The sequence below is a fragment of the Pyrgilauda ruficollis genome, unplaced genomic scaffold (assembly GCF_017590135.1).
Source record: "Pyrgilauda ruficollis isolate IOZ18807 unplaced genomic scaffold, ASM1759013v1 scaffold23, whole genome shotgun sequence".
Taxonomy (NCBI): Eukaryota; Metazoa; Chordata; class Aves; order Passeriformes; family Passeridae; genus Pyrgilauda; species Pyrgilauda ruficollis.
This window is the reverse complement of record NW_024522539.1, coordinates 13,498,417-13,523,843: the sequence shown is the minus strand read 5'-3', so window position 1 is coordinate 13,523,843 and position 25,427 is coordinate 13,498,417. Positions and strand designations below refer to the sequence as shown.

At 40.7% G+C, this 25,427-nt stretch overlaps 2 protein-coding genes across 2 annotated transcripts; one reads left to right on the top strand and one right to left on the bottom strand.

The window, feature by feature from the left end:
* Positions 1–8,880: 8,880 nt before the first annotated feature.
* Positions 8,881–24,958, bottom strand: FAM81A (family with sequence similarity 81 member A). Its single transcript, XM_041469124.1, has 10 exons — positions 24,717–24,958; positions 22,393–22,783; positions 21,001–21,068; positions 19,389–19,662; positions 18,493–18,611; positions 13,313–13,442; positions 12,066–12,172; positions 10,860–10,995; positions 10,287–10,482; positions 8,881–9,883 (listed from the first exon to the last, which is right to left on the bottom strand). Exons 3-10 carry the CDS (start codon positions 21,045–21,047, stop codon positions 9,744–9,746), a joined length of 1,149 nt encoding a protein of 382 aa, XP_041325058.1. The 5' UTR covers positions 21,048–21,068; positions 22,393–22,783; positions 24,717–24,958; the 3' UTR covers positions 8,881–9,743.
* Positions 24,162–25,362, top strand: LOC121354375. Its single transcript, XM_041468941.1, has one exon. The coding sequence runs from the start codon at positions 24,162–24,164 to the stop codon at positions 24,846–24,848; it is 687 nt and encodes a 228-aa protein (XP_041324875.1). The 3' UTR covers positions 24,849–25,362.
* The last annotated feature ends 65 nt before the right edge of the window (positions 25,363–25,427 follow it).

The window sequence follows — 25,427 nt, the reverse complement described above, 5'->3', positions numbered from 1 at the left end:
CTGCTTCCCTGCCCTGCAGCCTGGCAGGGACGTGCTGCTCACTGCTCACTGCTGCTGCTCACTGCTGACAGTCCTGGAGATCCTTCTGTGCCTCACACAGGTCCTGAGTGCTCGAGGGTTGCTCCTGCCTGTTTATCCTGGTGTACACTTTGTGTGGTTGGTGCGTTTTACTGCTAGATTCAGCCCCAAATTCCAGTTTCGTTGTAGCATTTTCCTGGTTTTGAAGAGGAAGTGACAGGATTCCTTTAGGTGGAGGAGAAAATAGAGTTGTTCTGTGAATGGGGAAGTGCCCAGGTGATAAAGGGCAGGATGCTGTCAGGTTTCCCACCTGAGGGAGACTGACTGGGTTTTAGGGTTAAGGACAGGAACAGAAGAGATAGAGGTGCTATCTTGAGAGCATTGGCTTTATTAGAGTGTTGACACTCTTGATATATATATTCAACTTCTTTCTCCTTTTTGAGTTGAACTGGTTATCTGTTTAGCTAATATAGCTTATCTTTAGTGAAAGGATTAACTGAATTTTGGATTAAACTTTAGTGATGTTTGTTTTGTTAGAAAAGTAAGCAATTGCAGAACTGCTGATTTGGGAGTTCTTTTCTCTTTTTTGTTTTAATCACACCTGGGAATTCATACAGCATCTTATTGTTGGTGTTAGCACATATTCAGGTTAATAATTTAGGAAATGTTCTCCTGTAATTCATAAACCAGTGAGAATAATTGAGATATTTTCAATGCATCCAATTTCTTCCACAGGGACTGCATAGACCATGAAAAAAATTAGAATCTCCTTGTCAAAGATGGGGCTGAGACACAAAGCATGTTGGATGAAGATGACAGCCAGGTAGGATTTGAATTTTTCTCTTTGAACATCTTGCTAGAACCACATGATTCTAGAGAGTCTTCCTTTAGGAAAATTCCATTAAATTGAAGCAAAATAGGATTGAAATGACATTTGGTAAAATATTTAGCAGAGTTCTGCTTCTCGATCTCCACTTCATTACTATAATGATCAGGAACTAACAAAAGGAACCCAGATTCATTCCAAGCTGTGAGCTCCCCAGTTTCATTAAGGTGCCTGGTAGGTACATGTGGGAAACTTGGAGTAGGCTCTGAGAAGAACAATACATGGGTGGAGAGCTATCCAAGGCAGATTGGTGATGAAATACTGGGAATACATGCAGGACTTCAGTGTGCTCCTGTCTCTCCATTTGTGCTAAAGGCATCCGCGCCCTGTCTGTCTGGAGTGCCTTATAGAAATGGATTCAAAATTCACTATGAAAAACGAGTTTGATTGTTTCAATTGATGCTTGTATTACTGGTGGAATTGAATCTTAATAGCAAGGCATATTTATGTGTATGCCATAAACTACCACTAGTTAAAGTACATGATCATGGAATATCCAGAGCTGGAGGGCCCCACAAGGATCATCAAGTCCAGCTCCTGGCCCTGCACAGAACTGCCCCAGGAGTCCCCATGGGTCTGAGAGCATTGTCCAAATCTTCTGGAACTCTGGCAGGCTGGTGCTGTGACCACTGCCCCGGGGAGCCTCTTCCAGTGCCCACCACCCTCTGGGGGAATGATGACATTGCAAAGGCATTATTGTTTCTAACTGCAGATTATCCTATATACAATCAATTTCCTGACTTTTCTGGATTAATTCTGTGAGGTTAAGCATCTGGGACAGAAGCATTCCCCTTCCTGAATGCTTTCTTAAGACAGACCAAAAAATCTGTTCTTTCTATGAGTAAAAAAATGATTGCTGTCTTTAAAAAACATTCTTTGCTTCTGGGAGAAAGTTTTATCCATCACAAGTTGGTTTTATTTTTTTCCTTTATAATAGGGTGTTATTTATAAAAGTTCTTGAAGTGAATCACAGAATTCCGAACTTTGAAATTCTCTTCAAATAGCAATGAAGCTTGCCTTAAGTGTAAATGAGCAGTGATTTAAATATTAACTATCAGTTGATATTTCACATTGCTTCCCACATGCTCATTTGTAAAACAGTCAAGCTGCAAGCTTTGTATAAATAGCATTTACTTACTGCCGTGGTTTAATTGCAAGTTTGGTGTTTGAGGATGGTTAACGCTGGTGTGCGTTAGGAACTGGTAGTGACTGTTACACTGAGCTCCAGTGTGTAGTCTTGAGACATGACTAAAATTAATGGTGTGCCATTCCTCTAACCTGAATTGTTATAATCACTATCCAACAAGGATATTATAAAACTGATAATTGTTTTACCATTTTTTATCATGGTAGTTGTTTATCAGCAAAATTGTATTGGTTTGCTTAGACATAACTAGAGTGCAGCAACAACGTATTTACAGAGTTCTTCAGCTTCTGGGAATTTGAAACCATCAGATTCCACAGTGGGTGAATTAAAGATAATGGCTAACCAGATTCCATTAATATACAAATTAAATTGTCTTGAATAAAGGAAAAAAAATTAGTCTGGAACACTATTTTGTAATATTTTCTTATCAGTACCAAAATGGGCCATTAATGTCTCTCATACCTTTTTTTTTAACCTTGGGCAGAGATAGGAATTTGACTGATTGTTACAAGAAACCTTAGGGGGAATAAAACATGTTCTGGGACTAGGGACTGCTGGCCAATAGCATAATTAAAACCAGAGTTAAAGAACGGTATCTGACAGCCCAGGTGAGCCAAGCATTTAAAATATGTTTTGTGCTCATGAAAACCAGGTTCATCACGCACAAAGTGGCAAATCTGTTTAGATCCAAAATATAAGATGTATTTTACGTGCCACATGTAAGTATGTGTAGACATTTCAGTGTTAAGCACTATATGCTTCTTTGAGCCAGAGTATATATGAGTTGAAGTTGTTAAATCATTTGCAATTAGTCACAGTCATACCACATGGCCAGAGAGCCAGACCCTCTGCCGATGTTCCTTCGGGTCTCCCTTGTGCTGCTGCCTGCTCGTGAAGCAAAAGGCTCTCAAGTGAGCATTGCTGGGCACTTTACTTATTTATCCTTCTACTTCTGAATGACAAAATATCCTCTCACTGAAAATCTTGCTCTTCTGTTCCTAGTGCCATAATATTCCCTTGAGCTTTCCAGGTGCAAACACAGATGATTATCTCAGTGTGCAGGTGACTCCATTCCTGTTGCTGGCTCTTGAATCTTGCCTCAAATGCTCAGTTTTTCCCCTGTAGCTCGGTGAAGACTCTGGAGCTAGTGATAGGTAGGAGGAGCTTCAGAGCCAATATTAAATGTGTGCAGTTTCAGGTCTCTCTTCTGTGTCAGACGTCTTATTTGTGGTGTTTCTCCTACTTTAGTGTGCTTTACTGGGAACCAAGCTGTAGTAAGGCAAGGGCAGGAGGGCTTTTTGCCCTGCTGTGGTGTTTGCCATGTGGAGTTCCTGCCCACTTGTGTCAGGCAGTGCCAGCCTATCCCCAGAAGACCTCAAGGAGACTCACCCTTAACTGAATCTCTGTTTGCCCTGGTTAATGGATTTATCTTAGCAAGTGCTGTCCATAAGGCATAATCTTTTGACTTGGCAAAATAATTTGTATGACTTTCCCTGGGGCTTCCTACCTGCTGAAATCCTTTCCAGAGCTGTCAGTTCTTGCAGACATGCAGCTTGCCTGCCTGCCTTTGCCTGACAAGAATAGTGACATCAGGTGGCAGTGGGGCCTCAGGGTCAGAATAATACTGAATTCCTTTGTTGCTTTTTACTCTTTCTTATGTTAATTTAACATGGTTATTGCAGTCTGGGCAGCCTGATAAATGTAAATAATTAATTTACCACTAGGTAGTTTACTAAAATAAAGGGCACAGAGCTATAGATAAAGGGCCCAAACTAGCCCAAAATCTATCAGGAGATTCAGTATACCACCACTGTACTCTGCCTCACGTTATCAGTATTGGATTTTCCTTATCTCCCCTCCCTCTGGAAAATGGAGTTATATTACTAAGATAAACACTGATAATATTATACTATTCAGTTTTTTTTGTCTTGTTAGTCCACAATAACTAGAAACTCAAAATGTTAAGATTTTGCCGTTAATGAAAGATCTTTTCCAAACTAAATTATTCTATGATTCTAAGATACCAGGAGACCATACTAGAGACCAGCAGTCCCTTTTGTTTTGAAGCATAAGACATTATACATGCAACATGGTAAGCAAGCAGTTTACACTGTGAGCTGCCACATTCATTTTAGGAAGATTAATCTCAGAAAGGAAAGCATATGTGGAATTGGGTCACAGCACTTCATATATTCAAGCTTATATGAGATACAAAGTGACCAATCCCCGCAAGATCTTTGTAAAGTGAACAAGGTTTATTATTTATAGTAGTAAACAGGCTGGCATTTATCTTTTCAAAGCATGGCAGTGGCATAAAGTATGTTTTAACTTTTGTTGTTTCCAGTTATTTGCATTTTAAAAGCTCTGCTCTGAATCATTATGCTTTTCTTGAATGTAATGATTTATATAAGACAAGATACTTGGAATGTACTGAAATTACAATTCTCAAAGCCAGTGAGGAATGAAAGAGCATGGACAACATGGAAATTCAGTGTTATTTATGCAGCTGTATATATACTCTAATATGCAATTATTGAACATCTGAGTTATTCTTAGCAGAGATGGCAAGATCACAAAGGCCACCTGGCAGGATGGGTGCCTGCCTCACTGTCCTGATACCATCAGGAAGTGGCAGCACAACAATGAGACAGCACAGGCACTGAAATATGTCTTCATTGACAGTCTGCTTCAACTTCACTCATGTAGAATGGAAGCACTGGTGTTAGAAAATGAGCCTTAGCAGAAGCTGAGGTCAGGTTTAATGAGAGTAACTCTTCAGAGTATGTGCAGCAGTGCATGATGTGTTTTATTGTAATTACTTCCTACTAGAAGCAAATCTCCTTTCTCCTCTCTCACCAGCAATTCCTACTCACCCCCTCATACATTTCAGGTTTTTTGTATTTTGATAATTACTACTCAGTTTTCCTCTTAACTTGATCCTGGTTCTCTGTACATCACTGAGCTCAAAGCATTTTTTCACTTCTCTGTGCCAAAGAAGTCGTGGCTCTCTCACATATTTTGTGATATTTGAAGCTATTCCACTGTATTATTTATTGAGATCATCCTTGCATAGACTGAGAGCAGCTCTTTGTGCTGGGCTCAGAGCTACATCTGGTAGTAGGTGTTGAGGTTGTCCTGTGTTCTTTCAACCCAGGGCAGTCTCAGAGCAGGAGGCAGTGCTGGAGGAGCCTCTTCTGCACGTCTGCAGCAGTGTGAAAGGCATGTTGCTCTTTGAGCTGTACATGATTTAAGATCTAGTGCTTTAGAACTGTCTCCGATTTTTTTTCTGCGTTTGGGAGTTTGGTTGGGGGTTTTAGTGGTTTGTGTTGACCAGAGTTCTGCTGACAGAACAGGCAGTAGAGAGATTTGGTCCCCACTCAACATTCTTCACAGATTGTCTAAAGGAGCATCACAATCATTCTCAGAATAATTTACTTAATTATCATCTGCCTTTATTGTGATTTTACAGAGTGACGTCTTTAGAATATTTTTTTTTCCCTTTTATCAAAGTACATGGTAACACTTCCAGCCCTCATCCCAGTGGGATTGCAGCGTCTGTGGATCACACAGGTTCATTGAGCCCCGTCCTTCCCTTGCTAAGAGTAACAGTGACACCCTGTGGCAAATTGAGTAGAGGCCGTGCACCCAATTTCCTTGGTTTCTTTCAAATTTGCCTCCGAATTTCTTACACTGCAGGGAGTGTCACAGGAGGAATTCCTCCCCTACACACAGGAGGGCTTCATCAGATTGTCACCTGTCTCATATTAGACGTTTCCATTATTGGAAGACATGTCTAATGAGCACTTTAATTCTTAGTTACAGAGAACACTCTGCCCCAGATGGCCAGATGCTCGTGGAGGTGGAACATAAAACAGAAATTGAGAAAAGAAAATTTTGCATTTCAGTTTAAATTGATGTCACAGGAATATACTGTTCTTCATTATCATTCATACTGCTTTTCTCTAACATGGCAACAGTCTATTCAACTATATCAGATTGTAATGACAAAGATATCCACAATATAAAGGTATCCACAACACAAAACTTACTACATAAACAACTGCAGGTGGAAGTTAGGGTCATCCTTTGAACTTCTTACTTGCACCATTCCTTTGGTTTATTTAATGAGTATAAACAGCACAATTGCTCTGTAATTACTGCCATCATTCTGATTCCAGCCAAGTCCTCACTGCACAGTACCATGGTTCTACTGTGTTATCACATGCTAATGTAAAAGCCATGTACCCCAGTTGAACATTTTCCAATGAGTTTAACTTATGACACTCAGTATGTGCTACAGAGCTGACTGAATAGTATGGTCTGCACACTGCAAGTGATTTAAGCCTCATGCACGTGAAATAGCTGACAAAGATTTTAAAACTTCATGAGAGCAAGTGGTCTGCTTTTGGCTGTTTTGGGGGTTTTGTGGTGGTGGTTTCTTTGGGTTGGTGTTGCTGGTTTGGTGGGTTTTATATGGGTCTAGGAAGGAGAAAAAATTAAGAAATACTGGGCAAATATCCCTGTGAAGCTTCATTTGAGTCATCTGTTATATACAGATTGCCTTAAAAAACTAATGAACATGCAGGAAAGAATGTAATAGATTGGGTTTTGTGTCCTGTGTGCTTGAAATTTAAGGCTATTATGTCTTGTCCTAGTTTAAGTATTTGGGTGGCAAGGCAGTCTTCTTTAAGCAGTGGAATAGACTGCATTAATCAATGTCTTATTCTTAAAATATTGTTATAAGCAAGATACAGAAGTGTCTATGGCAAATATTTTAGGTAGAGTTGGATCTATTTCAAAGTGGAGAGGTGGAGCAGATGACTTCCTAAGGCTCCTCCCAGTCCTTTCAGTGAGTTTATGGTTGTGTCAGTGAATTTTGTGATTTAAATAGTATTTTGTGCCCATCTATAATACGTTCCCAAGTCTTATTCTGTTGCTGAAGTGCCATCCACACAAACATTACCTCACTGCCTTGTTCCTCTGTGGGCTTGGCAGGCTTGCACTTGGTGCACACACCCAGCCTTACAGCATGAGCACTTGTGCTGAGCAAAGAAAGCACATTGTTTCCACCATCAAAAGGGGACCTTGGTGTCCCTGAAGGACTGGAACACAGGAATCTCATTGGACATCAGCATGGAAGGAAAAAAAAGGGGCAGCTGTGCTTCCAAGCACTGCTGTTTCCTTCTATGTGTCTTTACAAGATCCCTGTGGGTCAGTTTTCAGAATCAGTTTCCATTTGGCAAAACCAAGGTTCCACAGCTGGGTCTGCAGCACTGCCCTGGTGCCTTCCCAGCTGTTCCCCTCAGGGGAAGCTGTGCCCGAGGAGAGGATTTTGCCCTGGCATGTTAAGATGATCAGAGGATACTCCAGTCCTCAGAAGCCACTCTGAAATCTCCCCTGAAGGACTGGCTTATCACATGTGAGCACTCCCTGGCAGACAATCCCAACAAGACAAGGCTGGCCTGGGCCTCCCTCCACTTGGCACTTCAGAGTTTGAAGACACTGCTTGGCACTAGGTTGAGTATTATTTTATTTGGGCTTTTACTTATTTGTTGTAGCTGAGATTTAGGAAAGAAATATTTTTAAGGCAGAAAAAAAGTAAAATTGGATAGGGTTTCCTGTGTTGTTTTATATCTGGATCAATCACACAAGATTTTTACAAGAGAAACAATTTAATTAAGTCCTATATAAATGTTTCTGATTCCTTGTATGCTCTTCATATCATATCAGATTTTCTTGGGTACAGACTTCCAATTACAGAATTTTAAAATTATTCTGGTTTTGGTCTGTCTCTTTTCTTTGTTATTTTCTTTTTTTTTCTTTTTTTTCTTTTTTTTTTTAATAAAATACCAGTGATAGCTTTTCTACTGCCCATGGCTAAATATTTAGGAATAGATAGGAATACGTACAGGAAGTAAGATTAAATTTTAAAGAAAATTCCTGAGAAATATCTTCAAGCATTTAATTGTCTCTCTTTAGGGAACTGGGTTTTCCCCTTAGCTGCCACTGAAAATATATTTCACAGGACATGGATGATAACAAAACTGCCTCTGGTATTCCTGGTTTGTATCAGAGAGCATTGGGAGCCAGAGCTGCAAATGCTTAATGTGTCTTTGAGACTTCAATGACTTTCAGCTGTAGAGGAAGTGAATACAAACTTAGGTGTTAATCCTGCAAAGATGTATGCATGTACATGATTTTTACATTCTACACTGACTTACTGAAGTTAATGACTGTAAGTTCTTGAAGCAGTTTTTAAAATTCTTTGTTTGTTTTATATATGGTGACTCTGTGGACGAAAATGTCTTTTATGGAAGTAATATTTGCCACTGATTTTCCAACTAAAAATATATTTTTCCAATACTAGCTGAATGAAAGGTTGATTAAGGGCAGTGTAGAGACATCCTACTAATTTATTTAGATTAACAATACTGTAAATTCTGTCAATTAATATTGGGTTTGTGTATTAATTACTGTTAATAGTAGAAATTAATAGGATGCTGGATAAAGTCTTTTATTTTTTCAGGAGGGTTTAATCCTGCATGGCTTACAAATGTGAGGAGCAATATATCATGCCAGGAATGAAGAAGTAAAAACAACATATATTTTTTTTCTATCCAGATAATATGCCACATGGGTACTGATTTTCATATGTAATCTCTTCTGGGAATGGAAATTATGATCTGGAAATAATGTGAATGCAATTAGCAATTTGAGTGTGCTAAATTATTAAAGTCTACTTAAATATGATGAATCCATTTTTTTACTTCAATGAAAATTTCTAAGGAGATCATAAACTGCATTTTATTTTACATTAGAGTCTCCAGACTAGGTTAGATTATCACCTTCTCTTTAGCTTTCAAACCACTCTAAGTTTTTATCAATATATTGAAGCAAGTCATAGGAACACATGCCTAGTAAAAAATACCTTATATACATCCTTTACCTTGTGTCAACTCCCCTTGGTTATTAATTTTAAAAGGTTACAATACTTAAGACCATGTAAGTTGTTTCTTATGTTGTTTATGAATCATCTAAGTCTACAACTACATTATATAACACTACCTACTTTTCACACACAGAATATTTGCAAACCTAAACAAAGATTTTCGGATGTTGTCTTATTTTGAAGATTGGTCTGTTTAGTGCCAATTCTGTCTTCCCAGGAAGTCAATAGTAGAGAAAGTCGCTGTAAAAATGTCCATTGATTTCAACTAAGTAATTTGTATCAAGGTGGAGAACCTTGCCAAATTCATATGAAGCAAATGATAGCAACTTACCTTTTTCTTTTTTTTAAGGTGGAGGGGTGCAGGTGCATATAAAAGCAAATAGCTGCCTGATCAAGCCTGCAAAACTGGAATGCCTTTAGCAAACTAGGTGCCAGCTTCACCAGTGTATTACTCCAGTTTTACACAGTGCTAAATTTCCTGACAGCAACTGGAGTAGTGCAGTGGCAAAGCAGCACCTCAGCTCCACAGGCTCATTGCCAGTGATCCAAGAACAGCTTGTATTTACTGCTGTGAGCAAATCCCTGTGCAGCAGCAGCAGCAGCAGCAGCAGCAGCAGCAGCAGCAGCAGCAGCAGCAGCATGTCATTTGGTACATGCAGGTAATTGGCATTACAGACTGGAACAACACTAGAGTTTGCCTAGTTAGCCAGGTAAACGCTAATCTCTCAGACAAAATCTTGCAGTCATGGTCCAGCTTCTCCCCATCTTGGAACCTCCTGCTTCATTTGGTGGATCTGCTTCTGTAGTTCATCTCTGTCCAGCTTCATTTTTGCTTCTAGAACTTGCCGTAGGGAGCCAATGCTCTCATAGATAGCTGCAAACCCTAATCGCAGGTGAGAATGACATTAGTTCATCATGAGGAGCAAAGTATCACATCATTGCTAGCAGAACGCACTTCATAATGCTCTGCTTTGCACCAGGAACTCAGCAAAAGTTCTGAAGGCTAATGGGGTGTAACTGTGTGCTGAAGGCAGAAATGCCCTGATGGCAGCCCACCTATGGCTGTGCCTGCTTTGGGGAGAGCACTTCTAAGCTGGTGATCACCCCTTATTGCTCTGCTTTTTGCACTTAGTGAAAATCCCTCTTAATGCCACAGGTGTAGCCATTACATCTACCCCAAAAGTATTTAAGCAACTTTGATACAAGCAAAGACGTTTTGCATATTAGTATGTGTGGATCACTGTCACCACAATTCAGAATAAAGAACTGGATAACTATGGTCCTACCAGCATTGACTTCAGCTTTCATTTCTTTTATATCTTCATTTATCTCATTTTGAAGTTTGACAATGCGAATATTTAGCTTTTCTTCAGACTGTTTTGCTTCATGTGCCTCCATGGTTATCTTCTGCATTTCTTCTATTCTCTCAATTTTCTCTGCCATTTGGTTGAATTTCATCTCAATACCTCTCTCACTCATTTCCTGGAGTCGGGAAACAGAATTTTAATTATTTGCTCTGCATGTGGAATAACAGTGGTCTTTTAAAAATATGAAATAGATACTGATTTATCATCTTTTACCTGGAATTTAAAATGTAAGGAATTACAATTTTCATAAAATCATTTGAAATTACTTGATTAGTGTAGGTTAAAATACTGATCTATTTAGCAGTGACCAGATTTATTTAAAGATTCTCAAGTTGTAGGCATTACGCTTGATATTGATGAAGAGACTTTGGCATATTCTGAGGCTATCTGAAAATATCACTCAAATAATATCTCAATTATGTCATCTTAGTTATTAATAATGCTTTTGAATGCTTTCTGAGAAGCATTACAGGACATTTGAATGAAACTCACAGTGCTTTCCTTAAAAGTCAGTGAGAGTTGGTCAATTTTTTGTACAAGTTCTTTCTCAGTCCTTCCGTGTTCCTGTTCCAACCAGCTCCGTGCAGACAAAATCTGATTGCTGAGCTCCTCAACAGCATCTTTTAATCTAGGGGCACAACAGAAATTAGCAGATACAAAAGAGAAGAACTGGTCATTCAACAGTGACTTTTTTATGAACGTGTTCATAAAAACACAAAATGGCAATTTAATACATTCTTCACACCATATTAAGGCGAGCCTTTGAATGTTGAGGCTATTAAACTGGATGTGGTAACATTGGTTTAGAAAACAAAGGTAGAAGTTCACAACAAATCTATATGAAACACATTACAAAATTTGAACCATAATAGGTGAAAATTCTTTGTGACATTGAAAACAGAATATGGTCATCCATTCAGATTATAAACTTTATGCCCATATGTATCAAATCCAAGCAAAGATTTGGTAGCCACTCATTCTGGTGACAGTGCTGGTTCCTGTAGCTCCACTTACATTGTCTATACCTACCTCAACTTTACTCCAACCAATTGTGCCAGTGAAACTGTTTCTGTTCTCCAGTGAATATGTGAAACCTGCATTGCATGAGGATGGTGATAAGCAGTAAGAAATGGCTTATACCAGGACTGCTACTGAGTGAAATGCCTGGAGAGGAGTTAACATCTGAATTGAATACAATGACTCCATGTTATGTTTGGTAGTACAGAGTATCTAATCACTAATAATTTAGGTATTTCAGTTATATTCATGTTTGAAGCCAGTTTAAAGCAGTAGCACTCTATGAGTGCTGTAACTTGCTTCCTGCTTGCTTCAGTTGAACTTTTTCCCCTGCTCTGGACAGCCACCTCCAGCATTCATTGCTTCAGACAGTTCTTATAGAAAGGCACCAGGCCACTCTGACAAAAAATCCTTAGTTGTGTCCTTTAATATAAGTTCTGCCTGAATACTTAACCAGGAACTTAATCAACTTTTCAGAATTGCCTAACCACATTAGGGGCAGAATCCTTGGTGAAAGCAAGTCCCTCTTGACAGTCAGCTTTTGTAATATCTGTGGAGCAAACACACATATTCATAGAGGTTCCTGCTTTTATAGGCCTGAAGATTATACCAGTCAGACTGGGAAAACAGAGGTCCTGCTCCCAAGGTACATGGCAGCAGCAAGGCTTCCCAGGCACTTACTTTGTGTCCAGAACTTGCAGTTGTTGGTTGCTCTCTTTGTAGGCAATCTTCAGCTTTGCTTCTTGTTGCATTATCGATTGCTCTACTCTGCTCAGCAGATGAGAAATCTGAAACAAAATTCAGAATTCACTATTTTTCAACAGCATTTCATCACTGATTCATCTGAGGCATTTTCATAACAGTAGAGGAGGTCTAACAGAGAGCTCACTTTTGCTAACATTTCAAAAATTATTGAATTTGCATATTTTACTTTATAATGAAAATATACTGTCTCTCAATGTGAAAGTATTAGCATTTTGAAAATTGTAAATTTTTTTGCCTTAAATAATATGAATAGTTTTGCCTTGAAAATCTCTGCCTGGTCCCTCCTTTAGACAGCAGAATTTTCATGATCCATACATCTCCAAGTTGCCACATAATCAAAATAAACAAGTGCCCAAGCATTCCACCAATACTGAGGGATGTGCTGCATCACTTTGTGTGTAAGGGCCACTGCAGTGACAGAAGTGCTGGGTTCAACTGGGGAGAAGTCCTAACTACAAGAGAATATTTGTCACCAAAACAGCCATCCCACTTTCTCAAAGCCTACTGTTCTGGTTCCCTACAAGATGCATGACAACATGCTCCTGGCATGCTAATATACTACACTGAGCCTTCTGAGAAAGGCAAAGTGCATTTTAGCCTTTTTTTTACCCACCGCAAAAGGAAGATGTAAAATACTTTTGTTGACCAAGAAAATGGGAAGGCCTTGAGATGTGACATTAAGGAAAAGGATTCTTCATATCTCCAAGTCTCTGCTTGTATCTAGTGCTCACTTCCATTCTCAAACCCAATGGAAGAGAAACCTGAGAGTCAGATTAATGGATTCACGGAACCCAAAGCCAGTTTTGTTTTGCACACCTTCAAAAATTGTGTTCAAATACATATAGGATCATCCTGGGAAGGCCAAAATAAACAGTGAAAGACACAGAGGCTTGTATTGTTGTAGTTTTGTTGAGCATGTGCCTTCACATACTAACCCCTTCTACACAGATGCTGCAGGAAGAAATTAAGGACCTTTTCCAGTTAGAGCAGTAGTACAGTAACGCACCTAGGTACAACGTTCAGTGTAATAAGGATTGAGCTGATACACCTCTCCATTTGGAAATCTGTGACCTCCCAGGATAATAATTAACAGTTATGGAGTCAGTGTGAATTAGACTAGAACTCTTACCTGTACAGGGATTGCCTTGGTCTAAATACCATACCTGTATTTCTGCCTCTTTGATTTTAGATTCTAAGATCAGCTTGGAGGTGTGTTGGTCTTTACTTAGACTCTGAAGTCTTTCATATGTAATTTTATGCTCTGCAGACAGCCTGGCTAACCCAGCATCACACCTGTTTGAATAGATAAAAAACAAAGCACCAGCCAAATAGAATATAAGGTTCAGGCTTCTAAAATTACCCATTTCATACTGGCCATTTCTGTGGAATCCCTGGCTGGCCAGAGAAGCAATGTCTTTGAGACTGTAAGAATGGTAATACATCTCATAGTGTTCAGAGAAGTGCTCCCAAATAGGTCTGAAGGTCAAATAGTCTGATGAACAAATCCCATTGTTCTTGGCACTGACATGATATGGGTAGGCTGTGATTTCACTCAGGGAAATCACATCAGAAATACAAAGATGCAGAACTTCATTTCTGTGTCTTTTTTAAAGCTCCAGAAGATATATCTGATGAGGTTCCCCTACATGACTGATATGCATCCCCCTACATGATTAATAGCCTAAATAACTGAGGACCATTGTTTCATTATTGTACCTTTGCATTTTTATTTGTGAAATAGTAGTACACAGCTAATATGTGTACTTAACAATGTGGGGCAAATTTTATGGTTCTTATTCTTTATTTAGGTGAATAAATAAATTGTCATTGAAAGCAATAGCAATTTTGTCTCAGAAAAGCCTGTAAAATGAAGTCCTGGAACATAATAATTATTGTTTCCTTTTGTCACATTGGAACACTTCTTAAAGCGGTAACATTTTCAGGATAAATATGCTATAGAACATGTGTGTTTTCTACCAGATTTAAAAATAATTTGATCAGTTGGATTTCATCTACAGTCATGCAGTAAGGGCATTAACTGAGCTGTAAAAATATGAGTACTGTGATTTCAGGAGTAAGACCTCTGTGAAGTATGACTCTTTTTTTTTTTTTTTTTTTTTTTGCTAAGGGAAATGTGTAATCATCAGTGTTACCAGATTTGATATAGGAAACTGATGAGGAACAGACAACAGTTACAATTTGAGGGAGAAAAAGGCAGTAAAATAGAACAAGCTGAGGCATGTTAAGTCATTATCTAAACCAATGACATACTTTGTCATACTTTGTCATCTTTTTAGTCACATTTCAGTTTGAAAGCTTTCATTTCAACATGCATTTTCATTACCTCAGTTACAGGAATTGCCATTATCATTAAACATGAAGGGAAAGTCACAACTAAAATGACAAAAGGAACATCTGCTTATTATTATGGTACAGTTTCAATATAAAAACAATCAGTAATGTAAAATAGCACATAGGCATTATAAAACCTGAGGAAATGAATTTCTAGTGTAGCAGTTCAGCATTGTGAGGCCCAGTAGTAATATCTGCAGGAAGCCTGGCTAGGGTTTACATAGCAGTGAAAAGCTTCTAGGGCTCACAATCAGGCAATTTCTTTAGAAAGATGAGAGAAGCCAAATCTCTCCATGTTGTTGCAATCAGAGAGAATCAGGGAAATGGAATCATCTTGAATCAAGTCACCAAAAGGTTGTGGGCTCCAAAAAATGCTCAGTTTTGTTTCTCTGAGGCACGGCAGAAAATATACAGAGCAACAGCTTTGAAACTACTGAAGCAAATTTAATCAGCAAGCACCTGTGAATGTTTTTAAAGTAAATTAGTGTTTTGGGTTTAATCACAGAGCATCTCTCTTCTTCATGGAATTCAGTTATGTGGCCAAAGGGTTCATGTAGTTCCGTGGTAACTGAAACATCAATATTCTGACTATGTGAATTTAATGTCTGCCTGGTATGCATAGAGCAGATTATTTTGGTTTATCTTCTATAACTATTGTACACACTCACAAACACGATTGGTTTTAGCCTGGAAGAAAATATTTGTGTTCAGCATCAAAGAAACCAAAAGACAAGTAGCTGCTCCATTCAGTATCACTGGGGCATAGATAAAGTGAGAACTGTGCCAGTACTCTGCAGCTGGCTGCTATATGCATATGTTGTATGGTATGGAGAGAGTTTTTAATGCTCCTGGTTTATTTCAATTAAAATGCCAGTGAAAAACGAGTAGCTGGAGAACAGTTAGTGAAAAGCAAGTTGAAATGCCCAGTGGGGCACTGGGCAAGAGCAGCAGAGCTGGTGGATTGTGCTGGCCTGGGGCAGGGAGCCCAGAGCTGCCCTCGTGGTGCCACCTCCCACACAGCAAGAGCCAGAGAGCAGCACATTTATTGCTCCTGGGGACATTGTCAGTGTGGTGCAGCCCAGATGCATCAGACTCATAATCTGTGCAGCAGGAAAATCTGCCTACGTGTAATGAGTCCAGGTTGTCTGAAATGAATCAGACTATAATATAGATAAAAAAGTCATCTATATATGCAAAGTAGGTCCAATTTGAACACACACAGTCGCTATTTCTCCGGATGTTTCAGCTCTCAGGAAGCTTTTATGAAGAGCTGCTGCTATCATTCCAACCAGACTGCTGGATTAAAACTTTCCAGACAAATGCTCATTATCCACAAGTAATTCTCTAAATAAATGATAAGGCACTAATGAATTTTATTATCTGTTATCACTTGGAAAAGAACTGGTAAATCTGTATAATATAAAATTGACAACATAAGAGACAGGAGGCTGGAGAATATGATTTACTGGCATAGATCTAATTTTCTGCTAATGCATTGCTGAATTTTATAGAGGTAATATTTTTTCTTAAAGTTAATAATAATGCTGATTTTTAGCAATAATTCAGGGCTGTGATAACACTTTACAAATTCATCCGTAAACTGTGCTTATTGAGAAAGGATCCAGAGTCATGAGCTGTAATGTGTAGTCTGTCACCTTCTGATAGCAGTATTAGTTGATTCTGTGATGTGAGTGAGGTGTGTTGGAATCTCACTCGTGCAGAGCAGTGGGGAGTGTGGTTTGGGGCTGTGCTTCAGAAGTGCATGTGCATGTAGGGATGCCTTGTTCCCATCATTAATAGCACTAGCCCTCAAGAAATAATGAGACAGTTGTTTGATGATATATTGACATGTTACAGAACAGCTGGTGTTAGGAAATAAACACCCCTCTCTCCAATATGGAACTGGAATAGGATGTTTAGTATGCATGAAATTACTGGAACTGAAATTTGGCCAGAATCCTAAGATGGACACTAAAGTTATTACATGACAAGGGGCTCGTGCTTTGGGATTTACTGTCTAAACTGATTCCCACTGTCCTTCTGCATGCTGCCAGCCTGCAGCAAACACAGCACTCAGAGCTACTGCAGCCTCTCAATGTACCTTTGCTGAAAGTTGATGCACAGGAAGTTGGTAACCCACACTAACTTGATCGTGTTTCTAGCGTTTCACTCTGAATTCATCTGGAAGCTAGCAGCACTAGAGGTAAAATTACATTAGGTGAGTAAAGTGTATTTTATAGAAGGAACATTGGCTAAAGTAATCAGAAGGTGCTTATCTCAGGGAACTTCTCTGTGTTGTGCCAAAGGCACAACAAACCACTGTCTTGACATAATCTCCAGCTAGTGCTATAATCAGTATTCACTGGAACACTAATTTCAAAGTAGAATATGTCTGCAAATAAAGGTAAATGGCTTTCTCTCATGGACCATTGTTTTAAATTGCTTTCTCATAAAGGGAAGATTTTTTTTTCCTCATTCAGGGATTTTTTTTTTAAGAGAACATGCTGAATAGAAGCATAGAATGCAGTACGGAAGGTAGCAGTTAAAGGGCAATAAACTGATTCTCTTATGGGAACGAATACAAATAACCTGCATTCATCACACAGTCTGACAGACGGCACATGGGTATAATCTCATCCCATTTGCAGATAAATTGAACCCAGGCACAGCACAAGGGTGGTGCCCTAAGGAAGTAAAGGAAGAAGCCCTGGCACAGCCTGTGCCCATCCCCAGTCTCCCACACAGAGTGCTCGGGCCAGGACAGGGCCCTGCAGCACGGCAGCACGAGCTTCTCTGGAGTTCCCTGACTGAGGGCAAAGGCACCACATTTTGCCTCCCAAGGTGTCAGTAACAGTGCTGCTCCACACAGAACCCCTCTCAGGATGTAGTGTGATCTCAAAGTATTTTTATAGAAAGAAGCAGGAAGATCTAAGCATTTACATTTTGGGGGACTTCTCAGCAGGATAAATACATGTATGTGTATCTCTCTATAGGTTTTTCCATCAATTTCCTGATATGAAAAAAAATAAACTAGTTCATTTGCATTCGCTAAAGGATAGTGCATAACTTACTAACTGTTTAATTCTTTTTGAAACCTCTAAAGTATTTTCTACAAAATAGGTTATGAAAATTACAGTGGAAGCTTCGGACAATTGAGTAATTGATGAGAAAACCTTAGTTCAATAAAAATCCCTCTCTGATTATTTCTATATGTTGTTGAAGGTTATCACTAAATGCAGAAAAGGAAGGAAAATTATCTGCACAATATAGACAGCAGGTCAAATTCAGGACAAATATAGCTCCACCAAAGTTATTACCCAAGCAGCTTAAGGCCAGGTTATGTCCTTTTCCTGGGGCTGTGCACATCCTCTGTCTTTCACGTTCAACTTTACAGGCACTTAAGCAAATGTTGTTGTGCTGGGGTTTGTAAATTTGTCATTGATGGCACAGCTGAAGTCTGTGTGGCTGCAGAATTGTAACCAGGAACTTTGGGCAGCCTGTAAAACCTCTGTTACTGTACAGTTTTCTGTTCCTTATGTGTCATGTAGCCCATGTGGGATTTAATATGGCTAACCACTAACTAAATGTGCAGATTTTTACTTCTAAAATATATGCAAAAATGTGCAACTGTTTTGTTCTTCACAAGTGCAGATTGTTCCGTGCTGCCTTTATAATTGTGCTAATTAACTTGTTTCAAAGACACGAGTCTAACCACAGTACTTTTTAAAAGCTGAACCAAATCCAATTTCCCAGGGAATTTGAAATAATTTATTTAGAACTAATTTCAGGAATTTTAGGAATGAAGGGTGACATTGCCAAATTTAATATGTAAGACTGGAATGCAAAGTATTATTATTCATTTTCTTGAAAATGCAGAGCAAAATTATCCTTGGAATTTTGCCAAAGTTGAATTCAACCCATTATCATTAACACTTCAGGATTAAAACAAAATTAGCTAGCCCCCAAAACACAGTTCCATGGGGACTTTTACCTTGCAACTCTTCCCCGAAGATCTCCTAGGCCAGAAAGCTGCCGCATTTCAAGGCTCTTCAGGGTAGAATTTGTTCCATAGCTGAGATTGTCTCTGACACGTATCTGTTCTTGCAGCATCTACAGAACATTCATATGCAAATAAAAACTCAGTATGTCACATTTAATGTACACTTTAAATGTCACTCATTATTTCTCAGTAATTCAGTATCCTCAGATACCATTTTATTATTACTTTATTCAAAGCTTTGTCTTGTAATGTACTAAACCAGATACCTTTGAGGTATTCTATTATTTCTTATTATTAGTGTCCAATCTGCACACAACTACCACAATATATATAAAGTATAACTTGGCAGTGAAATGGAGACCTAATTTTTTTTTTCTCCTTTCATTTTCCCCACCACACCCCTGTTGTTCACTGCAGCAGAGGTCAGACATGAAGTCATGTGTCTGCCTAGGATTAGGTCATAAAAATGAGCACTTGGGTTTGGTTACTTCGTGTCGTCAGAGAGTCGGAAGGGAAAGAAAGTTTATTATAGAGCGAAGGCATTTCCTAGTGTTTATACAGCACAGCCTTTGGACTGAAGTTGAGCTGGGTATTAGTGTCACATTAATTCATTTTTTCAAGATTTTCCAGTGCAGCTTTTGAAAGCAAGCTTATTAGAACCACAAAGGCTCCTGTGTTTATATGCTAATATCCTGTGCTATTTTCATAGCCACCGAAAGAATTATGTAATTTGCAAACACTTTTTCAAGTTGTAAAAACAATTTATAAGCTTACAGGATCTTCAGACCTTGTCTGACCTTTACTTATCCCGTGGTAAACTTTGTTAGGAAATGAGAAGCAGTAAGTAGCTGAGATGGCATTAGTGCTGTGCAACATTCCTGCCATACCTCGATGTCCCGGTTGAGCTGCCTCACTATCGCAGTTATGTTTCGGATGTGCTCCTCCAGGAGTTGCCTTGCCAACCGGTCACCCCCCCCTTTGTTCTGCATTCTGTGCAGCGTGGAAACAATGTCCTCCTTAATGCGAAAAGCGTGCTCCACAAGAGCTGCCGTTGTTTTCTCATGGCTCAGGATTCTGTCCTCCAGCTGATCCACCAGGCTGGCGGATGCCAGCGGCACCGCTGTCAGGGCCTGGCTGTGCAGAGGGATGTTTCGGACCCGTCTGGGGGGGAGGAATGTCCACATCTTGTTAAGTTGTCACACAAAACTCTGCAATGCCTTTGCACTGAAGGCAGTATGGCACTGTCTGAGTACTGGCGGTGCTGGGGAGAGGCCCCAAAATACACCCAGAGAGTGTCCACTGCTACAAATAAGTGGTGCTGTGTTGGCTGTGTGTCTTGTACAAAGGCAGGTCAGGCTTTTTTTCACGGTCTTTAAGGAAGCTTACAAAAGCATGGGATCTTAAGGAAAGGGCGTTTGCATGATAAAAGTAGTTACAAATCAGAACTATAATTTCATTAAGAATCCAAATTCAAACCCTTCTACTGAGTTTCAAAAGTAAGGTTATTTGTCTTTACAGTTTTCAGGCTTAATGGCTTAATCAAAACTGTAGTTGAAGGTAGGTATTGTAAATTAAATTAAACCAGATCAGAATTAAAAAGGAGTAGCTTGTGTCAATCCCTTTTCTCTCTCTATAGCTAGCCTGTAATACCATACAGAAGCTTGTTCCCCTGCAAACTGGACAGGAGCATATGTGGGCATAGAAACTGAGGTGAGACCAAATTTATGACAAGTTTCTCATAGTCTTAGAAGTTAAATTTCCCACCCAAAATAGCTTACATTTGGGCACCTTGAATAATTATCTAAATTTTTGAAGAGTGCTCTGCATTGCATAGCTCCCATGGAAAGCAGTGGAGCTCATGGGTGCTGAAAGTAATAAAATGAGTCTGCTAATGCATGCAATCTTTTCCTGCCACTATGTTCTGTAAAGAATAACAACATTTTCAGAAGCATAAGTAGAGGATATAAGTTCAACCCCACTTCAGAAAAGGAGATCTTTTTTCTAGGAATTCTTATTTACTGTGTATTCTCATGTTGTTTCCTGTTAATGAGCCAAATTAGCAGTTCAGTTTGACCATGGTGGTGGAATCCTTTGAACACTTCAGGGAAATCCCCAGGGCCTTGCCCTGGAAGAATATACCATAGAGTTTTCTCCACCTAGGCTGAAAGAGAGGACTTATTGATAGAGATGTATGAGGGTTCCAACAAAGGTCACTTTTGGCTCTGTGTTTTCACAACTCATTCTATGCTATTTGAACACAAGTGTTCTTGCACTTCTAGTCAGTGAGATTTAAGCTATTGAATTTCTTTGGGAAGGGCTAAATAAAAGCTGAGTAAGGCTTTGTCATTTGGGCTATGATTTGAGTGTCTATGGTATTTCACTTTGCATTGCACACTAATGCCAAAGTCCCAGGTCACAGCATTACTGTATATAGGGAATAAAGAGATACATAAATACTCTGCATCATGAAGATTTTTGGTTTTATATTCCAGACTGTACCTTTCAGAAGGGGCAAGAGTTGGGAAGATTGGGCTTCGGTGGGCCATTCTCTGGTCAATAATTTACGTCTGTTGAAAAAGTACAAATTGAATTATTGAATAGCTTACATCTGGTACTGAAATGACTTAAAGCTTTTGCTTTCAGTGCACCTTTAAGTTGAGTGTAATATTATGCTGACACTGGTGATCTTGGCATCCAAATATTGCTAATGCAATAAATGCAAATAAAAATTAATACAAAAGAATGAAGACTAAAAATTGCTAAAAAGCTTGTTATAGTGAAAGTGATACTCTTGAAAAGACAAGGTTGACAGCCTTGAAACTGAAATCTGCTGTTGACCCATAGAACTGGTTTGGCAGGGCAGAGGCAAAGAAAGTTCTTGTCCCCAATCTTCTACTGGTCTCTGATATAATTAATCAATTAGTAATAAAGTAAGGTCTACAGGATGATCATAAAACTTAAGAAAATATTGACTGGAGAATCAAATACAAGTGTTTCATGACAGCAGATTATTAGCGGTAAGATGTTTTTCTCATAAAAGCATTGGCAATCAGAAACCTAAATAAAATGTGTGACATCAGCATAGTTTATCAAAACTGGGTCTTGTATTAATTTGTCTTCAAATCTAAATGACCACACTTTAGGTTGTAAGTAAATTCTTCTGTGGTAAGAATATAAATTCTGGTTTTAATTTTTAGACACAGACAGCCAGACTGTGACAGACATTGCAGCAGAGTAGGTCTATTAAATAGCTTCAGAAAGATATTTTAGTGTCTTAGTGTGAGACCAGTACCTGGCTCAGCAGCTTTGTCCACTGACAGAAATTAATGAAAAATATATTAGCCTCAATCAAATCCAACAAATCTCCCCTACATAAAACAAAAAACATTTTTAAGTATAAAGAGAAGTAGCATGGCCTGAGCCTGATCTCCTTGGGAACCTAAAATCCTCACTGCAAAATAAAGACTGGTGTATGAAAAGAAGCTCACAATTGCTGATGAAATCCTGTGCAATCTGAGAAAGATGGGGTTATGGAAATACAATAGTCAAATATCGATAGTGAAGGAGCAATAGGGCTACCCTCTGAGGTCTCAAAATGCAAAGCATGTTTGTGCTTTAGCAATGTATGAAAGCACTGCCTGAAAGCAGAGAGCAAACATTGTCACAGTGTGTGTGTTCTATTTATAGCACAGTGCTTCAGAAACTACAAATTAGAAAAAAAACAGTTTTAAGAGAAGCTGGGTTGCTGAGCAGCAGTGACACCAGACAGGAATTCAGAAGGTCTGAATTGAATTCCTTGCTCAATCTCTGATCCTGTTGACTTTGGACAACAATTATTTCCAAGAGTAGTGACTCAGTTTCCCTACGTGTAAGAGAGATAACCATACCTACCTCCTTGTTTAGGGTCTTACATGGCTATGAGTAAAAAGCACAGTATAAGAGATGGGGGTCATTGTGGTGACTTCTGCATTCAAAGTGCTGCACAGACATTGAATGTCCAGTCCTGCAGTCTGTTCCTCACATTCGTCATTTCCCAGTTGTTGGATTTTTAAGGAGTGCCAGCACTCAGCGAGGGGTCCCTCCTGGTCACACCACCAGACTGCAGCAGGTCACACCACCAGGCACCCAGTTCTCAGTGGGCCTGAGACCTCTGGGCCTTAACACATCTTAACCATCTTGATGCATTGAAGCTTTTAATCATAATTTAGCTGTAAACACAGGAATTATCCCACTGATTTGGGAAGAGATATGTGCACCGCAGGAGCAAAGCACTGGATCCTACCTAGAAAAACAAAGAACAACTATTACAGTCCATACATTTAGCAGCATCTTAGTGAAATTTAGTGAAATACACCTTATAAAACCAGCCAGTGCTTTAGTCTCACAGCCTTCAGTACCCATTTATTATCAATTAGAAAATATGTTTGCAGCAAGCTAAGCATAGGTTTGCATGAAGTCTTAACTCCTTCTGCTAGTCTACCACAAGAAATGCAGCTAACTGGAAATATCTTGAGTAAGTGTGGATATGAAACAAAAGTTACACAAATGAACTTCTCATTCATTTCTCTTTGCTCAGTACACAGTGAAGCATCTCATCATCAGATATCAGATTTCTTGATCTGATCCAACAGCCAGAAAGGGTCTAAGACTTCGGTTGGCAGTTGTACAAAACTTTGCTGCAGTTTGGAGATATTTGCAATTAACAAATAGGTGTTAGAACTAACGGCAAATTCCTTCTCTATGAGAGTAATACCAACTTACACTAGTAAATAGAAACCATAAGGTGTTCTAAAGAGGAGTATAATTTCACGTGGCTCTTTCAATGGCAGTAAACAGGTCGAGTAAGATACCAGTTGAAATACGGGTTACAGGTGCCTAATTTATTTTTTTTTAAATAATGTTGCTTCCTGCGTCACACTGCTATAAGCAATTTAAGTCATGATATATTAACCCAGTAAATTTAGGTTGACTGATTTAAGTTACTGAATATTCCAAATATACTTGCACGTGGACAAGATACTGGTTTTTTCCCATTTGGAAACAATATACCTGATTACCAAAAATAACAGTTCACTTGATACTTAAGGCAAATGTTCCATACAAATGTGCAGTGCTTCCTTACTGTTTCTTTAAATCATTGACATAAGACATGTAAAAGCTTGGGAAAAAAAAAGAAATCATCCATGGGATGTGATGAAGAGGTACTTGTAGCAATGTGCAGTTCACTCCTTGCTATTTGTGCTGTGGCATCCCTTCACCACTTCTCAGACTGCCTCGCATGTTTATTTTCTGTGGGATCTCCATTTCTCCTGCTTTGAAGGATAATCATACCTTTAGTGTTCAGTTTCCTATCTTCCATGATGATCTACAACTAATGCTGTAATGTCTGCGCACCTCGGAGTGTTTTTCACATTCATTCTCACAACATGCCTGTGAGGTAGGAAGCATTATTATCCCTGAAAATACGATTTCCTTCTGTGGCTGGTAGGGAAGTGAAGCACGGGGCGGGCTATGTGACTTGCCGCAAGTCACACGGGAATCAAAGCAGACTGAAATACCTGCCTCGGCAAACACTTTAATCACTCGTTCCTTCTTAAAATAGAAATCGCTTTGGTTGCTGCACAGGGAGCGTGTGACGGCACCACCCCGGCAGCCGCCAGATGCTTCCCAGTGTTACTCTGAAGTGCGCTGGGGCAACGCTCCGGAGTAAGCGGAAAAGTCCCTGTGCTGCAGCTCGGCAAGGGGATGGGTCAGAGCCCGGCAGCGCCAGCGAGAACCAGACCCGTGCCGAGCCTCTGGGCGCGGCCGTGGCACTCGTGACCACGCGATGGGAGCCGGAGGGGCTGCGCCGGCAGCGCGGTGACCGAGCCCGGGGCTCCGAGCCAGGCCGGGGGGCTCCGAGCCAGACCGGGAGCCTCTGCAGAAATAGGTGCGAGCGGCCCCGCTGCCGCCCCGTGCCGACCGCCGTGAGCGGGGGAATCGCGGCGGAGCGATCTGCCCTGCCCTGCCCTGCCCTGCCCTGCCCTGCCCTGCCCTGCGCGCGGTTCGGCCCCGCCGGGGGTCCAGGCCCCGCGGTGCGGGGGTCACCGGTGGGCGCGGCGAAGGTTGCGGGGACACGGGTGTACGACAGCCCACAGGACACCGCGGTGCAGACACCACTCTATGGCCATGCAACACGGGGGGACAGAGCCGGGACAGCCTCTGCGCTCACTCACCGGTGCTGGCTCAGGGCAGGGCAGGGCTGCCCGCCGCTCCCGCGCATCCCCGCCGCCAGCCGAGCCCCGCTCCGCTCCGCTCCGCTCCGGGCGCGCTGCCGCCGCGGGAGCGGCCGCTCCCCAGCGCCGTGACCGCCGGTGCGCTGCCGGGGCTCCGTCCGTCCGCCCGCCCTCCCGGCCGGCTGCGCGGAGCGGATGGGATGAGATGGGATGGGATGGGAGCGGCTGGGAGCGGGGCGGCCGCCGCAGGCCGGGCTGCGGGAGCGGGAGCGGTTGCCAGGACGCCGTCACCATGGGAACGCGCTGCCGCCCTGGCGGGGGGAGCCCTTCGCATCGCCCCCTCCTCGCAGCTATTTCACGGCAGTGCCCGATCCTGGGGAAGCAGGGAGGGACGGGCAGGGCCCCGCAAACCGCGGCGCTCCCTGCGGCACGGGGGGCGAGCGGCGGGGACGGAGCGGGGGCCGTGCCCGCGCCTCCCGCGCCGCCAAACGCCGGCCTCCAGACAGAAAGTTCGGTGGTGACGAACGGCGGTGACTCTGAGTTTCTGGTGGTGCAGAGGAGCCGAGAGTATGACCGAAAGCATGGGTTTTTCCAGAGCGTATATCAAATCCTGCCAGAACACATTGTTAAAATGAATGACAAATATTAGTCTTGTTTATAAAGTTTCCATGTTACATTTTCAAACAAGAGCTAACATGTAGCTTCAGTAAA

Bases quoted from the DNA above. Each gene is read 5' to 3' on its own strand.
- FAM81A (XM_041469124.1), bottom strand. From the start codon at position 21,047: ATGGCCCACCGAAGCCCAATCTTCCCAACTCTTGCCCCTTCTGAAAG. The intron at 13,443-18,492 runs GTAAAAGTCCCC...CTATTCAAACAG, and splicing joins CTTCGGGGAAGAGTTGCAAG to GTGTGATGCTGGGTTAGCCA. The intron at 10,483-10,859 runs GTGAGTTTCATT...TCCCGACTCCAG, and splicing joins TGACTTTTAAGGAAAGCACT to GAAATGAGTGAGAGAGGTAT.
- LOC121354375 (XM_041468941.1), top strand. From the start codon at position 24,162: ATGCTTCCCAGTGTTACTCTGAAGTGCGCTGGGGCAACGCTCCGGAGT.